The sequence below is a fragment of the Chenopodium quinoa genome, unplaced genomic scaffold (assembly GCF_001683475.1).
Source record: "Chenopodium quinoa cultivar QQ74 unplaced genomic scaffold, ASM168347v1, whole genome shotgun sequence".
NCBI classification, from domain to species: domain Eukaryota; kingdom Viridiplantae; phylum Streptophyta; class Magnoliopsida; order Caryophyllales; family Amaranthaceae; genus Chenopodium; species Chenopodium quinoa.
The window spans coordinates 2,457,823-2,477,323 of NW_018744949.1; the positions used below are offsets into that span (position 1 = coordinate 2,457,823).

The 19,501-nt window shown below is 39.8% G+C and overlaps 1 protein-coding gene across 1 annotated transcript; it reads right to left on the bottom strand.

Moving 5' to 3' along the window:
- Window positions 1-3,329: 3,329 nt before the first annotated feature.
- LOC110706225 lies at window positions 3,330-6,051 on the bottom strand. Its single transcript, XM_021884119.1, has 3 exons — window positions 5,936-6,051; window positions 5,368-5,823; window positions 3,330-3,599 (listed from the first exon to the last, which is right to left on the bottom strand). The coding sequence occupies exons 1-3, from the start codon at window positions 6,049-6,051 to the stop codon at window positions 3,584-3,586; spliced, it is 588 nt and encodes a 195-aa protein (XP_021739811.1). The 3' UTR covers window positions 3,330-3,583.
- Window positions 6,052-19,501: the final 13,450 nt, after the last annotated feature.

Sequence of the window (19,501 nt, forward strand, 5' to 3'; positions counted from 1 at the left end):
CGGTGAGGGTTTTCTCCATGATATGCCTATTATAATTCATCTTGAGCTGATCATAGCCTTTGTGCAGCGAATGGAGAATGATGTCAATTTCCATCTTGGTTGAATACCCAGTATCAAGCCTTTCCATGTTCTCAAATAATCCAATTATTTTAAGAACATGCGGGCTGACTGGCTCTCCTTTCTTGAGCTTGCTCTTAAGGATATGCCTGTGGGTTTTGAAACTTTCAGTTCAGGCCTGCTCTTGGAACATGTTCTGAAGTTCAGAAATAATCTCAAAAGCTTTCTCCTTTTCAAAGAAAGTCTTATGAAGGTCCGGAGACATAGTGGCCAGCATGATGCACTTGACATCCCGATTGACACTTTGCCATCGGTTAAGGGCAGCCTGAGTGACCTCCTCATTAGGAGTGTTGGGAATTTCCTCATCAAGGACCTTGCATGAGAACAATACGCAAGTTCCTTTGCCAATTAAGAAAATTTGCCAATCATCAAGGACCTTGCATGAGAACAATACGCAAGTTCCTTTGCCAATCAAGAAAATTTGGCCCACTCAACTTCTCCTTGTCAAGAATTAAGAATAATGAAAACTGGTTGTCTGAGTTATTTGCAGACATGTTTCTACAATTGAAAGAATTTGAAATGATAAACCATTCATAGACCAACAAGTTTGAAATTTAAAGCATACATGCAAATTTTCCATCTTATTGAGCGGTTTAATCCAAGCATGAATATTAGTTCGTTTTAGGCGAGAATAAAACGATTCCAAGATCGCTAAAATCAAAAAGTGATTATGCATGCTTTGGCCTTTCTTAACACTTAATATTTTAAGGTAAGCAATCCAATTGTTAATAGCTCTAAGCTACTCTTGGTTCAATAAAATGTCGCATCTAATGCTTCAATGACATTTTATCTCCATTGCCACGACATCTAAGGACTCCTTACTGATATCGTTGAGCTTAACCAAGACCAACTTGTATACCTAGTATACCTTACGTTCCTAGGGAAGTAGTGATGCCTCGCTTTGGCGTAGCCCATCACTACGCGCATTAGTTCGGTAATTGTTGTTCTTGGAATGACAAATTTAGCTCAATTTTACAGGGACCTAGCGTTTCTATGTTGGTTGATTTAAGTGAACTTAATTAATCATCGCAACATTTGAAATCCTAAACATGCATCTATCATACCATTCATTCATATATAAACACAATTATATATAAGAAAACATAAGTAAAAGATGCATTTGGCAACTAGCATGACCCCTTGAGCCTTCAAGTCTCCAAAGGGTCTTCAATGCATCCTCTTGGCTTGTCTTCTTAGAAACTCCGTCTTGAGACATCTACGCCAAATATGCAACTACTAGCTTTACAAATATACATAACGGATCGCAATCCGTATTGACTATCCTAATCGGGTCCCACTAGTTGTTGTTTGGGGTAAAAATTACCCTGCCACGTGGCCCAATAAGGGGCTGACATGTATCAACCTCGTAGAGGCCCAAGGGGATCCAATCAGAGGATGCCACGTGGGATTGTAATCCCAATGGGAGAGCAGATCCACATATGCTATAAATAGAGGAAACCCCTCATTTATTACCTATTCATAAATACTTACACAAAACCCGAGCAATATTAATTGCGGAAACTCTCTGAATCAGTGAGAAAAACTCATTTACTTTCCGCCCGTTCACCCGTCAAGAATCATACTAACTTGATCGTCGGAGGCGGAACTCCACCCCACCGGAGTTTTGTGGTTTTGCAGGTACAGACGTCAGGCGTGCATACTTAGGATTGTAACTCTCCCGAGGGACTCCAAAAACCCCCGAAACATTTGGCGCCGTCTATGGAGAGAGTACTACTGAGATGGGGCATCCGACACTGTACCGTGTGCAGAGGGTAGCCGGCCTACGGCTGACCCTGAGGTCCATACAGACCATGACAGTGGTGTCGACTATGAAGTCGACACTTACATGGCCCCAGACGGGTCATTTCAATCAAGGTGCACCCGTTCTAAAGAGACAAGGGAACGGGGCCAAGACAAAGCTGGTCCTAGAAACCCAGGCGGCCAACGCCCTGGGCAACCCCAGACGGCGGAGGGCACAGCCCCGTCACCAGGGACGAGCTCTTGAAATTCATGACGAGTTTCAAGGGGGAGATCAAGGACATAATCAAAAGGTCAACTGGCTCAAGCAAGGGTCAGCCGAAAAAGAAGCGTTCTCCCTCCGGGAAGAAGCAGATTAAAGACCGGGTGCCTACTCCACACCCCAAACCCAAGGGGACAGATGGGCCCCTGATCGACCTCTCTAAACTTCGTTTCCCTAAATCAGGGTACAGCCGGATGGGTCCAAAAAGACTTACTCTGATGCCCGAATCTTTATCCAGGAGAAGAGAAGTCAGCACATGTCTGAGTCGGCTTCAACGTCGACCTACCCAGACAGTTTTCGAAATACTTCAATGAAGCATTCAGAGACGCATCAAGGGAGTCAGTCACGCGGCACGTCCGCACGTACTGGCCCTCATGTTATCCAGCAGGCTCCGTATGTGCCCCAACAGCCATACGCGCCGTATGGATCTCCATTCATGCAGTCGACCCCTTTTGGGGGTTAGGCGGCATATCAGGTCTAGCCTATGGACTGGCAGCTCCGGCTGCTAAACCTTGGGGAACAGCCTTCGGCTTGCTTAGGGAAATAACCGAGGTGGTCCAGCCCGCCAAGGTTAAAAACGTGTTGGTCGGTACCTACGACGGTACCACAAACCCGGAAGACCACCTAATGGAATACACCAATCTCATGTACCTACAGGGGTTGGATGATGCTGCCTGGTGCAGATGCTTCCCGGCTATATTCACTACAAGAAATTCGACTTTGGGCAACCACTAAACTCGAAGCCCAAAACCAGTATTTCGTCGCCCAAAACCTTGGGCAACGAAATGGGTCTAAACATGGGTCCGAAGCCCTAAGGTCGAAGCCCATTACATATTGGGCGACGAATTTTTATTTCGTTGCACAAAGGTTACTTTGTGCAACGAACAAGTTAGTTGCCTATGATCTGTTCATTTCGTCGCCCATAATATTTTGGGTGACGACCAAGTTCGTTGCCCTATATTTGATACTTTGGGCGACAAATTATTTTCGTTGCCCATAATATTTTGGGCAACGACATTAATCGACGACCATCTTTTCCCCAATGGCCCAATACGCGTTATGTCGTTGCCCATAGTACTTTGTGCAACAAAGTTACTCGTTGTCCATATTTGTCAGTATCGATCATATGCTTTTTAATAGGGTCGAGTGTTTTTATTATTTTCTTACTATGGGTAGTACAACCTATTAAAAAACAAATAAATCTGAAAATGAATTCAAATACCAAACATTTTGAATAATTATTATATGAAATAGTTTAATTTATAAAAACATATTAAGAAAATGTGTAAATTATAAGATAATCCCACTTTGTCAACAAGGTACATGATCCTTTAAAAATTAAATAAAATAACACTAATTACAAACTTAATTACATCGACCCCTTCTCAACGCTGCTCATATATACCACCTTCAATAGTTGCGATCATCCATCTTTCGAATTCATTGCTAGCCCATGTTATTCCTATGTAAGTGAAACATAAGTTAGTAACATCAAAATAATTATTGAAAGCATCCGATATTTTAGTATATAAATCATGCAATCATTTTCACAAATCTAAACTTTATTACACAATAGTATTAAAATTGCTGCATTAAAAAATATATACTAGTTATTTTCACCTTGCGAATGAGGATATATCAAAGGGGATGCAAGAAGAATTTACATTTCCTTTCAAAAAAATAATATACCTTTGTCCTACAAAATTTGAGACTCAACATACCTCAGAAAAATTCATTCGAAATGATAAAGCATACCTCACGAAAATTCATTGATGATGAACACGGGCCTCCACCCAATGCTTGCCTAAAAAATCCACAAGCTTTTTTCCTGAATCTAGAATTCGACACTCAAAATGTATACTACTAAGTTGCCACAGGATCAGTTTTAGGTTTGGTTATGTTATCAGGCTCTAGGTCAAGCTTTTTGACCTGAGCCAGACCAACGCACAATAGATATTGACTAGTTATATCAGGTTTTTAAAACTGGTCTATATTCAGATGAAGCTATAAATTTTGTGACTGGCTCGGAATTAAGCTTGGTAAAGAAGCTAATATGCATATGCCCAAAGATCCCAATAATAGAAATCAGATTTAAAACTATTTATCCCTACATCACACAACAATATCTTTGAACTGAAAGGGTATTTTATCAGTACTCTAAAACCAGAAAGCTTGCACAAACAACGACCAGAAACCTATTCATTCCAAGCAAAGCATGTATTTGTACAAATAATAACTTGCTCATATGATATCTACTCATTTTTCCGAAACAGAACCTAGTCAATAGTCATACAAGGGCAAATGAAAGTCCACATACTTTCAACCTGCCTAGGAATTCTCAGGAATCCCATCCTCAAACAACTGTATCACATCAGAAATTTTTGGTACAACGAGTTATTTAGCAAATTACACGGGAATAACTTCATCTTCCGCCAGTAGAGCTTGTAAGTTACCAAATCTGATGTTTCTAAAACTTCCTATGAAAATACAAGTAATGCAAAACCAAAGTTGCAGATAGAGGAACACAAAGGCGAGAGGGGATTCTGCATACTCAGCCGACAACTTAAAATACATATAGTCGGCTGAGCAGAGGAGTCATCTATTAACTCTACTCTTTCACAGGTTCATATAATAGCTCCATGCACTTATCTCCAGTTAAAGTTGTGGTGATAGTCAGGACAATGAGATGAACACAGTCGTGGTAAGGAAAAATTAAGGACGATAAAATATGAAGCAGAATCAACCAGCAGTGCTTCTCAATGTCCTAATGATAGTAGGCTTGTAAACTCCTTTTGTTGCTACACTTCTCCCTCGAACTAAAGGTCGAAAAGAGGCAACAAAAGAAAAGAAGGAAAAGTTCGAGGTTTAAGGATAAGACACGTGCTATGCTAAAAAGGATGTAAGAAAGAACCCAATGCTACAGAAACAGTCAGGCTCTACAGAGGAGAGTGATGGGGATGATGATAGACACCATAGACATAGTATACAAGGACTAGGTCCAATTCCAAGAAAGAGTCAGATCTTGGAGATATTATATTTTACATGTTTATAGAAGTGAATTATATTTGACTGAATACTCCATCCAACTATTCAGTATGCTTGCTTCATAAACTTCATAAAAAGCTAATAGACACTACCAAGAACCATAACAGCAACAACACGCAGCAACATATTTTTTTGATAATAACTAAAAATATATATCTCAAATAGAAGATGAGTAAGTGTCATACCTAAGTTGCTCAAACATTTTCATCATATCATCTCTGAGCTTCTTTTCACGTTTCTGAGCTTCTATGTTGATTCTAGATACGGTCGCTTTAAGCTCATCATTTGATGCTATAAGCTCTTCATTTGAGGTTCTAAGCTCTTCATTATATTCCTTCAGGGATTCAATCTGAGATACAAGTACACCCTCACGTGTTGCGACATCCTCTTTTAATTGTTGAATCTCAGCCGATAATTTCACTCTAACTTCATTAGTTTCTCCTTCAACTCTTCTTTTCTTAGGTGGACGAGCTCCAGGACCAAGTCCCTTGACATATCCAGACTTTGGTTTGAAAACCTCCATGTATGCTGCTTTGACACTTAGTGTATCTTCACCATGCTCTTTCACTTCTTTTTCATGAAGGTTTCTAAGCGCTTCATAGTCTTTTTCAACATTAGGTTCAAATCCCTTGTCTTTATGCCTAGCATATTAATTCAAGCACAAGAATAAACAACTCAATTCAATGATTTATAAAATTTTAAAAACTTATATAAAAAAATACTAAAAAAAACCACCAAGGGACTATTGATTACTTTTTAGTTTTCTCAAATAAGGTGATGTACAGAGGATCCTGTTGAGTTTCAAGTGGATTATCTGATGATCCTTCATGTTCTTGACTACCTTGAGTTTGTTGCACATTCATCTGCATTTATGATAAGCAATGCCAAATTATACAATGAAATGTGATCAGTGCTCAAATAATAGTTACAGTCCAAAAGCTAGCAGAACTAATCTACCATGAAATTATTCATTTGCACCACTTTAAACAAATTATTATATAAATCATTGTAAAAATATAAAAGCCGTACCAATTCATGGAAAATTCTTGTGGTAGACCTTGCACCATTTGCAGGAGTTTCAGTTTGCTTAAGCTTATTATCCGTGTTAACTTTACTAATACGCTACAAGCCATAAAAAAACAAGGCACTATCAGATTATCATAATATAAATTCAACTAATGGTCAGGTAAAAAAAGAGTCAAATGGAATTTTACCTTTTGCTTTTCATCATTCCAATACTCACATACTAGCCATGTCCATTGGTTAGCATCAATATTATCTGGTCTGCTATTTATAGCATCTGCAATAGACTTGTTTCTAAAGTATTGCTCTTTAAGCCTAAATCTCCAATGTTTATACAACATGGAGCACTGAAAGCTCAACGCATCAGTAACATCAGCACCAGCAACTTTATCAGGTAAATCATATTTAGCCTTCCAACGTAAATCATAATAAATATGTATCCATGCTAAACACATTCAGACATTTTTCATGGTCTCAAATACTTCCAAAACTTACTCGAATCTTTTTATACAACCTCTCTTTTGCACCTGAATCCATTTTAGCCCAATTCCTGTCATGAATAAAGTAAATTTAGAGTCATGAAAATTAACTTTAGCAGCATATATTCAAAAAACTTGTAAGTTATAGCACATACAATGACTTGAGGGGACAAAATTCTTTCCCCCAATTGCTACAATCACATATGAATTCATCTGCCTTTTCACCAACCACCCGTTGAAGCTCATCCATGAAATTTATTTTAATCTTTTCTTCAGAATTAGGATTCCACATCTTAGTAACATATTTCTTACCCCTAGTTGGCCCACGCCTCTTACGATCAGGAAACTTTAGTCGATGTTCAGCTTGTTCAAGCCTTCGTTTCTCCCGGTATGTCAATCTTTGCTCTCTGGACTGATCACTAGTTGATGCTTCTACATCATGCTGCTGCACCTAATTCGGTTGTTGTTGCTGCCACACAATCTGCTGTTGTTGCTGCTGATGCACATTCTGCTGTTGTTGCTGGTGGACAGTTTGTTGTTGCTGCCTCACAATCTGCAGTTGTTGTTACTGGACAGTTTCTTGTTGTTGTTCTGCATTTTGTTGTTGTTGCTGCTTTGTATTCTGTTGTTGCACATTGTGCACATGTTGCCTTGTACTTGACGCTTGCCTTGTCTTAGGCAACTGTGATGCATCCCGCTGCACTTGCTCAATTGCCATTTTCCTATAACAATTTCTTGTGCATAATATTAGTGATATTAAAATAAGTATAAAAGCAGCATAAAATTATGAAAAACTAAACTCCATCAAATCCAATCTATGTAAAGCAACATATAAATGAAAAGACTTACTCAACTAATTAGCAGTTGCATTGCAATGGAGGGAAGAACCCAAACAAGAGAAAACAAAACAAGAAAAGCAAACAAATTGAAAAAAGAAAGCTGCTACAAAACAAAGAAACTAACACAAAGACTAGAGCTAGTTTATGTCAAGTGATTAACTTGTCACCATATGAGCTGAAAACCACTAATGCATAAAAATAGTTTTGCAAATTACTAACTAAGAGCAACAAAGATTTGATTATAGATTGTAGTAGCGCCTAAATTGCGACATTCTCCGCGGGTGCTGGGTAACTGCAATTATACCAATACAATATATTTATTAATGAAGAAAAAATGATTTAAGTGACTCATTTACTTCATTTTAGTTTAGAAAACATCAATTACCAGAAACTAAGAAGGGGAATCTGTAGAACTATCGCTGTCAGATTCTATATCCTCAAGATTCTCATCTATCTCATGCACGCTAGAGCTTGTATCAAGATCGTCTTCATCATCCTCTTCACTTTCCTCTTCTTTCTCATCGTCATTATCCGTGTCAACAATGTTATTAGTACATTCTAAGATGAACTCTGCATCAACCAACTCTGGTTCAACATCATCTCTTACCATATTGATTTCCTCATCACTAAGTGCAGTGAACTCTTCAAGGTTAGTTGCTCCTTCTTCCACAATATTCCATAGATCTTCATTTTGTTCAGCGTCTTCATCATTAGGGAAATCAAAAAAGTTACGTGGCTTAACTTTAATTACATATTTCCAATGTCGCTCATCATGAGAAGAGATAAAGAAAACTTGTTCAATCTGAAAGGCTAATGCAAAAGGTTCATTTGTTTGCAATGTACGAGAAACATTGACAAGCGTAGACCCAAATTTGTCCTTTTTAATCCCTCTTTCGTCGCTGAATACATCCAACCACTTACACCTAAACAATACCACCTTAGGACTTGTTCGGTTTTCTAAGGCATCATACTTCAGAACAATAACTTCATCTAAAGTCCCGTAAAAGTCCTTCCCTCCACTCTCTGCATCCCCTAATACAACAACGCCACTATTTTGGGTTTTTCGATGTCTTTGACGCTTTTTAGTGTGAAATCTAAACCCATTAATAACATATCCATCAAAAGTTACAACACGCTTCATTGGCCCTCGTGCCAAGCACAATAATTCTTCTGTAACTCGTTCATCCTTATCTTCCCAAAGTTGTATAATCTAATTATTTTCAATATAAATACAAATAAAAAATGAATATATGTGCAGAATTTAATGTATTTATGTGTGTGTGTGTGTGTATATATATATATATATATATATATATATATAGGAATAAAGCACTATCTTACTCTATTTTCAAACCACTTGCAGAATTCAACATCTCGATGGCCTATGTTATTCTCATACTCACTACGAACAAAAAAAAAATGTTTAGCAACATTTAGTCCGTATAATCGTATAATAATATAATTATAATTTTATATACTTACTCAAAAAAAAGGTTGTGCTTCTTCACAATTCTGCAAAACATACAATTGAGCTTTTCTCCAATCTTCAATACTCAATTGCTTTAAATTTGGCTTCCCCAATGTCTTGCCGGTGTTATAAAACACCGAAAGACTATGAAGTTGTGGATAGTTCATATCCTCATTTTGATCTAAACGATTGAATTGTGTCTCAATCTTAGAGAGATATCTAGCACAAAATACTAGTAATTCCTTCTGAATATACCCTTCGGCAATTGAACCTTCAGGATGCGCTTTGTTCCGTACAAATGATTTAAATGTCCGCATTGCTCTAATAATAAAGACTAGAATAAGTGTAATAAAATTCACTTTATTTTTAGATATTTAGACATACAATAAATTAAACTTACCTTTCAAATCGATACATCCAGCGATAATGCACAGGTCCAGCCAATTTTGCTTCTGTAGCTAAGTGTATGGGAAGATGAATCATCACATCAAAGAAAGCCGGAACAAAGATACGTTCTAGCTTGCATAATGTGATTGCTATATTTGCTTCCATTCGTTCCAAGTCGGCTACTTTTAAGGTCTTAGCGCAAAGCTGCTTAAAAAACAAACTAAGCTCTCTTAAAGGTTCTAAAACTTTTTCATCTAAGACACCTTGAAAGGTCGGGGTAAGCAAATCTTGCATGAAAACATGAAAATCATGAGTTTTCATTCATATGATTTTTCCATCTTGCAAAGAAGCACATCGAGAAATGTTAGATGAATAACCATCGGGGAACGCTAATTTCGATAAAAATGTGACAATTTTCCTCCTTTCATGTAAGGTCAAGTTGAAAGGGGCTCGCGGTATTTGATACTTGTCCCTTACTTTCTTCGGTCGAAGATCATCGTGCATTTTCATGGCTTCTAAATCCAACCGAGCATTTACAGAGTCTTTGTTCTTTCCAGGTAAGTCAAGCAATGTGCCTAATATATTTTCACAAACGTTTTTTTCCACATGCATCACATCCAAGTTATGTCGAACTAACAGATGTCTCCAATAAGGCAATTGAAAAAAAACGCTAATCTTTTTCCACTGGTGAATAATATATCTTTCCCCTCTTTTTCGTTTCCCTTTATTATCTTTACCAAATTCCACATTAGGGTATCCATGTAGCTGCTCCAAAGCATCATTCCCTGATAATGGATTAGGTGGTGCGCGCCTTTCAACTTTCTTACTAAAGAACCTCTTATTAAGTCTCCACTTATGATCTGGTTCTAAAAAAACACGATGACACATATAACACCATTTGTGGCCATGTTTCAACCATTCGGAATTTGTGTCTTTGTGGAAATTAGGGCAAGCCTTCGCCCCTTTAGTGCTCCAGCCAGACAAATTGGCATATGTTGGGAAATCACTAATTGTCCACATTAACACTGCTCGCATATTAAATGTCTCCTTACTATGGGCATCAAAGGTTTGTACCCCACTCTCCCATAATTCCTTCAACTCATCTATCAAAGGTTGCAAAAAAACATCTATGTCATTACCAGGAGATTTAGGGCCGGGAATTAATAATGACAACATCATGTTGTCTCTTTTTATGCACATCCAAGGAGGTAAATTATAAGGTACTAACATAACAGGCCATATGCTATATCTACTACTCATGTTCGCCCCGGGATTGAACCCATCACTAGCTAAAGCCAAGCGTATATTACGTGCATCTGCAGCAAATTCGGGATATAGCTCATCTAAAGACTTCCACGATTTTGAATCTCTTGGGTGTCTCATAATACTGTCGTCATCATCACCAGCATGTCCTTTATTATGCCACCGCATGTGCATTGCGAGCTTGGAGCACATGAACATCCTTTGGAGCCTTGGAATAAGTGGAAAATGGCGCAAGACTAATTAAGGTACTCGTGTTTTTCTATGGACACCCTCATCTTCATCATCTGAATTCTCATCATCTTGAGAAATATCCTGCTTCCATCGAGGTGCTGAACACTTAGGACATTTAACTTCATTTGCAAACTCCTTTCTAAATAATACACAATGGTTGACGCATGCATCAATCTTAACATAATCTAACCCTAGCGCTTTAGTATATTTTTTTGCGTCATAAGAGCTTGAAGGCAAATTGTTATCATAATTAAACGCCCTATGCAATGCATTCAATAACATTGAAAAAGACTTATCACTCCACTTGTTGCTAACTTTAATGTGCAACAATGACATAATAAACTCCAATCTCTTAAATGTTTTACATCCTGGATACAAGTCAGCTTCCATATCCTCCACTAATTTTTGGAGCAACATAGGAGTTTCACTAGTGCCACTACTTGATCCTATATATGTGGTTCTTTCATTTTCATTGATTGATGTAGAGTTTATAGAATTCCACGCGCTTGTTGCATCGAAAACAAATGGAGCCATGTCATCAAAAGGACGATCCTCACTCTCATTATCTGAAACCTCTGCTACATACCCTTGATCTTTATTTTTATCAATTTGCTCTACACTTTCTCCGTGACTCAACCATGGGTTGTAACTACGATCAATGCCATATACTAGCAAGTGACATAGCATATTATACGAGTTTGTGACATAACCAATCTACAGTTAAGACAAGGACATTTCAACATTGTTTCGCCACTTATTCCCCTAAAAGCAAACCGTAGAAATTCATTAACACCCGCTATGTACTCCTTTTTTTGTCTATCCTTTACACCATTATGATTCATCCAACTTCGATCCACATTCATTCTTACAAACAATAATTAAAAAAAAAAACATTAGCGACAAAAAAATGATCACATTAGATAGTTTAGCTATTAACCGTGTGAACAAGAAAATCTTACATCATTAGATTCATCACAAAAACAAACATACCAACACAAGTGATGAAAAATTTGGAGGTTTTAATTTTTTATATAATAGGAACTTCAAGTTAAACTTGAAACTTTATTACTTGCATTATTATATTGGTCTGTTAAAGTTTAGACTTTAGACTAACAAATACTAAATCTTATGGAATGATGTCGTACCAATTTAATTGTTTCTTAAGACATTTCTAATTGAATATTATAAATTTGGTTTAGTTCCTAGTATAAAGATATTTGAATTAAAGGGAAATATATCTTTTGAACCCTCTAGATTTAAGATACCTAATTATCAATGCAAATATTAATATGGTTATTATGTTATAGTTTTAACTTTTTTTTGACACAAAGTTATAGTTTTAACTGGAATGAGATTGTACAGTGAAAGAATTATGGGGAATCTTTCCTTCCTCAATTCATTAAGCATCCTTGGCTTATATACAAGATTACAAGCGTGAAGTTAGGCAGAGTATACAAACTGATTAGCTAGGAATTAGCTAGAGTATACAAATTGATTAGCTCTAATTAAGGGATACATCTAAAGCTAATTATACTCCTAACATATATAACAAATATACAAAGTCAGAATATATCCCAATATATTCTAACATATAGTTTAAAGATTCTTAACAGGCAGTAGCTCAATTTTTAGGCAAAGACAACTCAATTACATCAATCTCATTCCATTTTTAAGTATCAAAAGATTGTGCAGGTAGTCAAGTTATCCATCTTTTCTTTTAATACTTTAAATTAGACCCACTGTATGAGAAAAATCCCAAGATATGTCCAACAGAATGAATATTATCTATGCAAATATTAATCTGATTATGTAAATTACATGTAATGATAATTTTAAGTATTGCCTAGATATAAAGTATAATCAATCAACTAAAATTGCAAGAAATTCTCAATGAAAATCACAATAAAATTGTAAATAAAACAACAATACAATTAACTACAAAATTAGCAAGAAACTAAACATATCTGAACCAAAAACACATAATCACAACAAAATTGAAAGAGAATAAACAACGAACCAAAACCATTGTTAACATGATTCATTGATTAATCAATCGACTTCTATAAAAACGCTCAAATTTTCTATAATTCGACAAATAAAATGGGATTTCTACCTTGCATGTTAAATCAATCGACTCACATAGTAGATTTTATCAATTCAAAGACCAAATTTCACCCAAAAATGTTAAAAAAAAAACCGAATTTGTAGATGCGAATTACCTGAATAGATAATCTTTAGATGCGAGTGTAGTGTAAGATTTTGTGTGCCGCGTCGGAGAGAACCAGACTAGATCGGAGCGGCCACCGAAAAAACCTGATTTGAGGAGAAGATTATGCAATTAGAGGTAGAGTACGAGGGTTTCGTTTTAGGGAGAAGATTGAATTAGAGGTGAGGTGGGAGTTGAATACCTGATTAATTAAGAGTAGTTCATTTTTTTTTTTGAATAGAATTAAGATTTCATTAGTTTGGGAAAAACCGCGAGAGAACTCTATACTAATTTGTGAACGTGGGAAATTACAAAACAAAAATTAAAATTTCCGCCTTATTTTTAAGTTTTGGGCGACTGTAGAATTAAATTAATTCGTCGTTTTATTAAATTTGGGCAACGAAAAAAAAATTGGTAGCCCATATATATATACTCGTGGAACAAAAGTCATATTGGGCTACGGGATTGTATTTCGTCGCCCAAAATATAGATTTGGGCAACGAAATTGGATTAGAAGCCCATATTAACATTTTTGTGCAACGACAACATATTTCGTTGCCCATACTAATGAAGTTCGTCGCCCAAACCCGTTTTTCTTGTAGTGATTGAAACTTTTTCACAACTTGAAAAAGTACTACTTCTAAGGTGTTTTAAATATTCCTGTAAATAGAGTATATTAATGAAAAGAATACTTTGTTTTAATTGTTTCTTTATATAAAGTCCCATGTGCAATGCACAACCGGGCACCTTCTAAGTCCCATGTGCCATGCACAACCGGGCACCTTCTAAGTCCCACCCGTGCAATGCACAACCGGGCACCCGCTTGCTATGGATGAGTAGAAAGCTAGGTACCTAACTTAGCTATTTAAAAGGCCCAAGGCCAGTATATTTTAAACTACTTGCTCTAACAATGAGCATGCATCCGCCCCAAGGCAATACAACCGGTGAATTATATTATAGATTGCAACCGACTATTGCTCCAAGGCAACACAAACAATGTAATCAACCTTGATCAGCAGCCGGCTGTTGCCAAAAAGCATCCCAGCTGACTCAAGCTCCCATGCGTAAGGTTAAACCATGTTGACCGCAAGATCCACCTGGCTATTGCCTCAAGGCAATACAGGCGGTGAGCTATACTTTAGTACGCAACCGCCAATGGTTTGAAATGCATACGTCCGGTACAAGGCCGCCTGCAAACCGCCAATGGAATTATGAATACCCAAGGGGAAACCTGCAACCGGGTATGCGCGTAACCTGAGTTTGATTTAGCCGCCCGAGCCGACAGATTCAACTCGGATCAATCCTGATTTAAAACGGTCAAGGACCGCCTACTCATTTATCCGGATGCTTATGGACGACTGCCTGCTTAGAGTTGGTAACTATAAGCAAACAACCATCCAGGGGCAGACAGAGCGAATGCATTCGGTATATCACAAGATTTCATGCAAAGCAAAATGGCAAAAATTAAAAAATTGCAAAAATTGAAAGGAATTGAGATGAAGTGACAAAGAAAACCGACCTAGTCGGCATATATATATATAAATTAAAATTCAAATGTTAACCAGACCCCCGTCCGATGAAAAGTGATACAGAAATACACGGCACGCAGGCCGGAAAAGTTAAATAGCAGAAAGCTTAAGTCTGAGCCGGGTCCTTGGAGGCGGCATCCAAAGCAAGAGGGGGGACGATCTCTTCTTGATTCTCAACATGGGGCTCCTCCCCTCCGTTTGAGCCAATCCCCGCCTGCATGGCTTCGATCTCCTTCTTGACCCACTCCTCATACGGCTCCGGAGCCGGCTGGTTCGTCTCTTGGGCCTTAATGGCAAGATCGGCGTATTTGTAGGCAAGTTCCCAGACGGCGTAGTCGGTGTTCGGATGTACCAGGGACCAAGCCATATGCATACTGTTGGCACAATGTTGCTCATTTTCTTTAATGAGCCAGCTCTGTTTTGCTTCCAAGGTGGTTTGGAAGTTCTGACTAGCTGAAGCCGCCTCCTTCTTCAGGCGGATGTTTTCAATCAGCAGCGAATTATTCTCCTTCCTGGTTAGTTCCAGGAGTTTGAGAGAATTAACCGTCTTCTTCACCTCCTCTTCTGCATTTTCCTTCTTTATTTGAAGGTTGTGGAGCTTGGTTTGAGCCTCGTTGAGGGACTTTTGGAGTGTTTTGATGGAGTCCGCCTGTTTCATGATTATGCTTTTAGTTTCTATTTCATGCACGATCATGGAATATTGGGCAACGTTATGAGCATCAAATGCATCCCGTTTAGCCTGTCTTACCTCCTCTTGCTTGTGGGCGAAAGCCTTATTATGCCTCTCCACGCGAAGCATTGACTGCAAAGACCCAAACGGTGTTAGAAGGGTCAAACGGCATAATAACTTTGAAATATTCAGTTGAAAGAATTCATACCTCAGCCAGGCTGACCATGACTAGGTCAGCATTGAAGGTGTTGATCCCTGGGATCGCCTCCTTCTCCTCCCTAGGGACGGCCTTCAGTATGGCCCGGGCGTACTGCTGTACATCCGACCAGCGAGAGGAGAGATCTGCATCAGAAAGAGATGGTGAGAAAGCAACATACTTCCCTCCTACGGACTACCGGCTGCCAGAAGAGTCTTCTGGCTGGAGCTGGGAGTGCGACTTGACCCGCATGGGCTTGTGAAGCAAAGAAGGGTTGAAGGGATTTATTATACCTTGAGAGATTGGGTGAGGGTCATAACTGCCCTCAGCTAGCACAGAGGCGCCGGACGCCCTAGGCAGCGCTGGCCCCCTGGATGACCCCGGAACATCCGGCTGCCTGGGGGTTAGATCGAACCCCAGACTTGTGTTTTTGACAGATTTCCCCCCAACCATCAGCCGGCTGGGAACTGTCTGGGAGGAGGTCTTCCTCGCCTTATTTTGGGTGGCCGACTCCTCCCCCGGCCGGGGTCGGATAAGCTTTGTAAGGGAGCGAGGCGCCTTGCCCCCATCCTGAACCAAAAAGCAAGTACAAAAGTTAGCCGGCAAGAAATTTTCAAAATATGAGGTTAGGAAGCAGGCGTACGTACCTTATCTTTTTCCGCTTGGGCAGCTTTTTTTTCTCCGCATTCTCTCTACGGATGTCGGCGGTAGAATTAGCCGGTGTCTTGTCTGCGGGCAACATTGCCAAAGCTCTCATTGTAGAAATGAAACCGTCTGGTTAGAAGAAGAATGATTAAGGGCAAGAAAAACATAAAATATGTACAAGCGGCATAATTGGACCAGGCACTTGCGACCTACGTTTCTTAAACTGGGTACTTAGCTTACAGGCGGATAAAAACGCCTCATCTCGAAGGAACTCGTGTTTTGGCACCCAATTCTTGGGCACACTTATTAGTTCTCCGGTTGAGAGGGCTGTTGTGGTTTGTTCAAAAAACCCCGCCTATATTATTCTCTCGTAGTCCTCATCCGAGACACGAGGCTTTTTACATTTGTGGCCCAAAAGTTCGGGCTTCCGCTTGTAGGTCCACCCGCCTGGGCTCCGACTTTAATAGTGCATATGGACGAAGGCCTCACAGCCGGGGTTAATGTTCTACATCTCGCAGGCGGCAATGTAACCTAAGATGTTAACCTGGGAATTGGGGGTTAATTGCCAAATTCCCAGACCATACCCTCGAAGGATGGCCTTGATGGTGTTCTGTAGAAGGAAGCGAAGACCGGCTAGAAACGCCGCCTCATAGAAGCCGAAGTACCCGTTTACATTCGGCTGATTATCTTCCCAGACTATTGTGCCCATCTCAGGCGGCACAATAATTTTCCAATCTGTTCCTAAAGGCCGCATGCGGACGAAGTCCCCCAAGTTTCTGGCCATGCTAGCCCTGTCTTTAGCAGAGATGGCGATAAGGAAGGGATCACCCTTATTATTCCATGTGGGTCTCTCCTCCTCCTCGCAATCTACGACCGACGTAAGATAGTTGTCACTGCTGCGTTTCTTTGAGTGGGATGAGGAAGCAGTCCCCCCGCTGCTTTCGTCCTAAGAAGGGTTTTCCTTTTCAACCCTAGATGGGGAAGCGACATCTTCGCCGCCTTCCTTATCTAACCCCAAGATTCCATCACTGGGAGTACTGGGGGTACCTTTTGGGGATCCCCTTGTCATCTCAGCCTGATTAGAGTCAGGTGGCAATTATTCAGAGGTTTCCCCTCTATATTCTGGATCAACAACTGTTTTCCTAGTCCGAGCCATTGCGTCCTGCACAGAGACAGAGACGGTCGGTTTTGGAGATGAGCAAGGAGAGTCCCAGTACCTAGAGGCGGCACCCCCAGTCCTAGACTCATTCGTACTAGGGGACCGGCTGACCTCTAAATCGTGGTGTGCTCTATATGTGTTAGGTGAATCCATTATTCTAACAACATATACAACCAGAAAAACTTAAAAAACTTCAAGAAACAAGGAGCAGAGGCGGTACCTTGTAGTAGGAGAAGTAGCCAGCAAAAGAAGCTTATAAATGTTGCCTGAAGATACCCCAGACGGTATCCCCTTGAACAACTGCAAATTGGCAAAAGAAAGCAATAGTTATTTACCAATGTTGCTCAAAGATACCACATACGGAAGAAACCGGGTGTGGTTGAACTGGAAATTGTAAAGAAAGCAAATGGGCTGGAGTTTTTAAGAAAAATTGCCCAAGACTCCCCAGGCGATTGTAATACCGACTGAGGATTATCGCAAGCAGCTCATGAAGGGAATTGTACGGAGATACTACAGATGGCATAGAACCGGTTGTAGGTCCGTTAAAAACAATTGCTTAAGAAGCTGCTCAGAAGCCCCTCAGACGGCATAGAGCCGGCCGAAGGTCTAATAGACGCTGAGAAAGAGATTGCTTGCATATACCCTAGACGATATGAGACCAGCTGAGGGGCCAGCAATGCAATTCAAAAGAAAAATTTATAGAAGATGCCCCAAACGGTTTAAACCGGATGTGGGTCTATTGAATGCAATTCACAATGAAATCGCTTAAGGATACCCTAGGCGATATAAACCGACTGTGGGTCTATTTAATGCAATTCACTATGAAATTGCTTAAAAATGCTCCAGACGACATAAGACCGGCTGCAGCTATAACAGAAATCAAGATGAAGAAACTGCAAGGTCAGAATGGTACCTTAGTGAGACGGGCAAAAGAAACCACTCAACCGGTACCCGGATGTATTGGAATAGAAGGCTGTTTGCAAGAAAGAGCAGCCAGAATCAGGAACTCTTTTTTTCTCTCAAATAAATCTCTCAAAAGTTTGGCAAAGTGAGGAATGAGAGGGGGGAGGTTCCTACTTATAGGAAACCCCAGAAGGCGAACCGTCACCTTCCCCCTTAGCAATTTCAAAATTCAAAAATGGAGGGAAGGTGGCGAACCGTCTCCTTCTCGCATTGTGACAAGTGCCACAGGTGCCACGTGGCAAGCCACGTCACACCTGTGAGGGGCAAATGTTTGGGGTAAAAATTACCCCTTCCACGTGGCCCAATATGGGGCTGACACGTGTTAACCTCGTAGAGGCCCAAGGGGATCCAATCAGAGGATGCCACGTGGCATTGTACTCCCAATGGGAGAGAGAATCCACATCTGCTATAAATAGAGGAAACCCCTCATTTATTACCTATTCATAAATACTTACACAAAACCCGAGCAATATTAATTGCGGAAACTCTCTGAATCAATGAGAAAAACTCATTTACTTTTCGCCCGTTTACCAGTCCGGAATCATACTAACTTGATCGTCGGAGGCGGAACTCCACCCCACCGGAGTTTCGTGGTTTTGCAGGTACAAACGTCAAGCGCGCATACTCAAGATTGTAACTCTCTCGAGGGACTCCAAAAACCCCCGAAACAGTTGCCATTTGCACAAAACCTGTGAAACAATATACATTCCATTCATCCATTCATTAATTGTGAATGGCCCATGCATTTTACAACGAAAAAACAAGTAACAATGCATAACACGCGCAAACTAGTAACTAACTAAGGTGGTTAATCCAATTAACGCGCTTAATTAAAACTAGTCAAAGTTGTTTATCATTTTATGTGATTATGACACAATTAGTTCAAGTAATTAATGAAGCTCCCACTAAATTCCTCATCCAACTTAATTAATCCAAAATTTAGACGGTCAACCCATATTTTGCCAAATTATTTTGCAAGTGCCGGAGGAACCGAGGCCTAGCCTTGTTAAAATAATTAAATAAATAATTAAAACGGCCCAATTATGCAAAATGATAGCCCACCACATGCCCACGTGCTTAGCATCAAAGCCACGGGGCTAGGCTTGCTAGGCACCAAGGGCTGTGGTTAGCTTGCCTAGGGTGCTGGCTTGCCCAGCCAACAGCGTACCCCACGCGTGCTGGCACTAGCAGCCTCGCAGCATGCTGCGCATGCTCGCATGCTGCTGGTGCTGGCAGCTTGTGGGTGGCCAGCTCGCATGGC

What these genes read in the sequence shown, in the direction of transcription:
- LOC110706225 (XM_021884119.1), bottom strand. Translation starts at nt 6,051, where the DNA reads ATGCAGATGAATGTGCAACAAACTCAAGGTAGTCAAGAACATGAAGGA. An exon ending in TTATTTGAGAAAACTAAAAA is followed by an intron (nt 5,824 to 5,935) that starts GTAATCAATAGT and finishes TTAATATGCTAG; the next exon opens with GCATAAAGACAAGGGATTTG.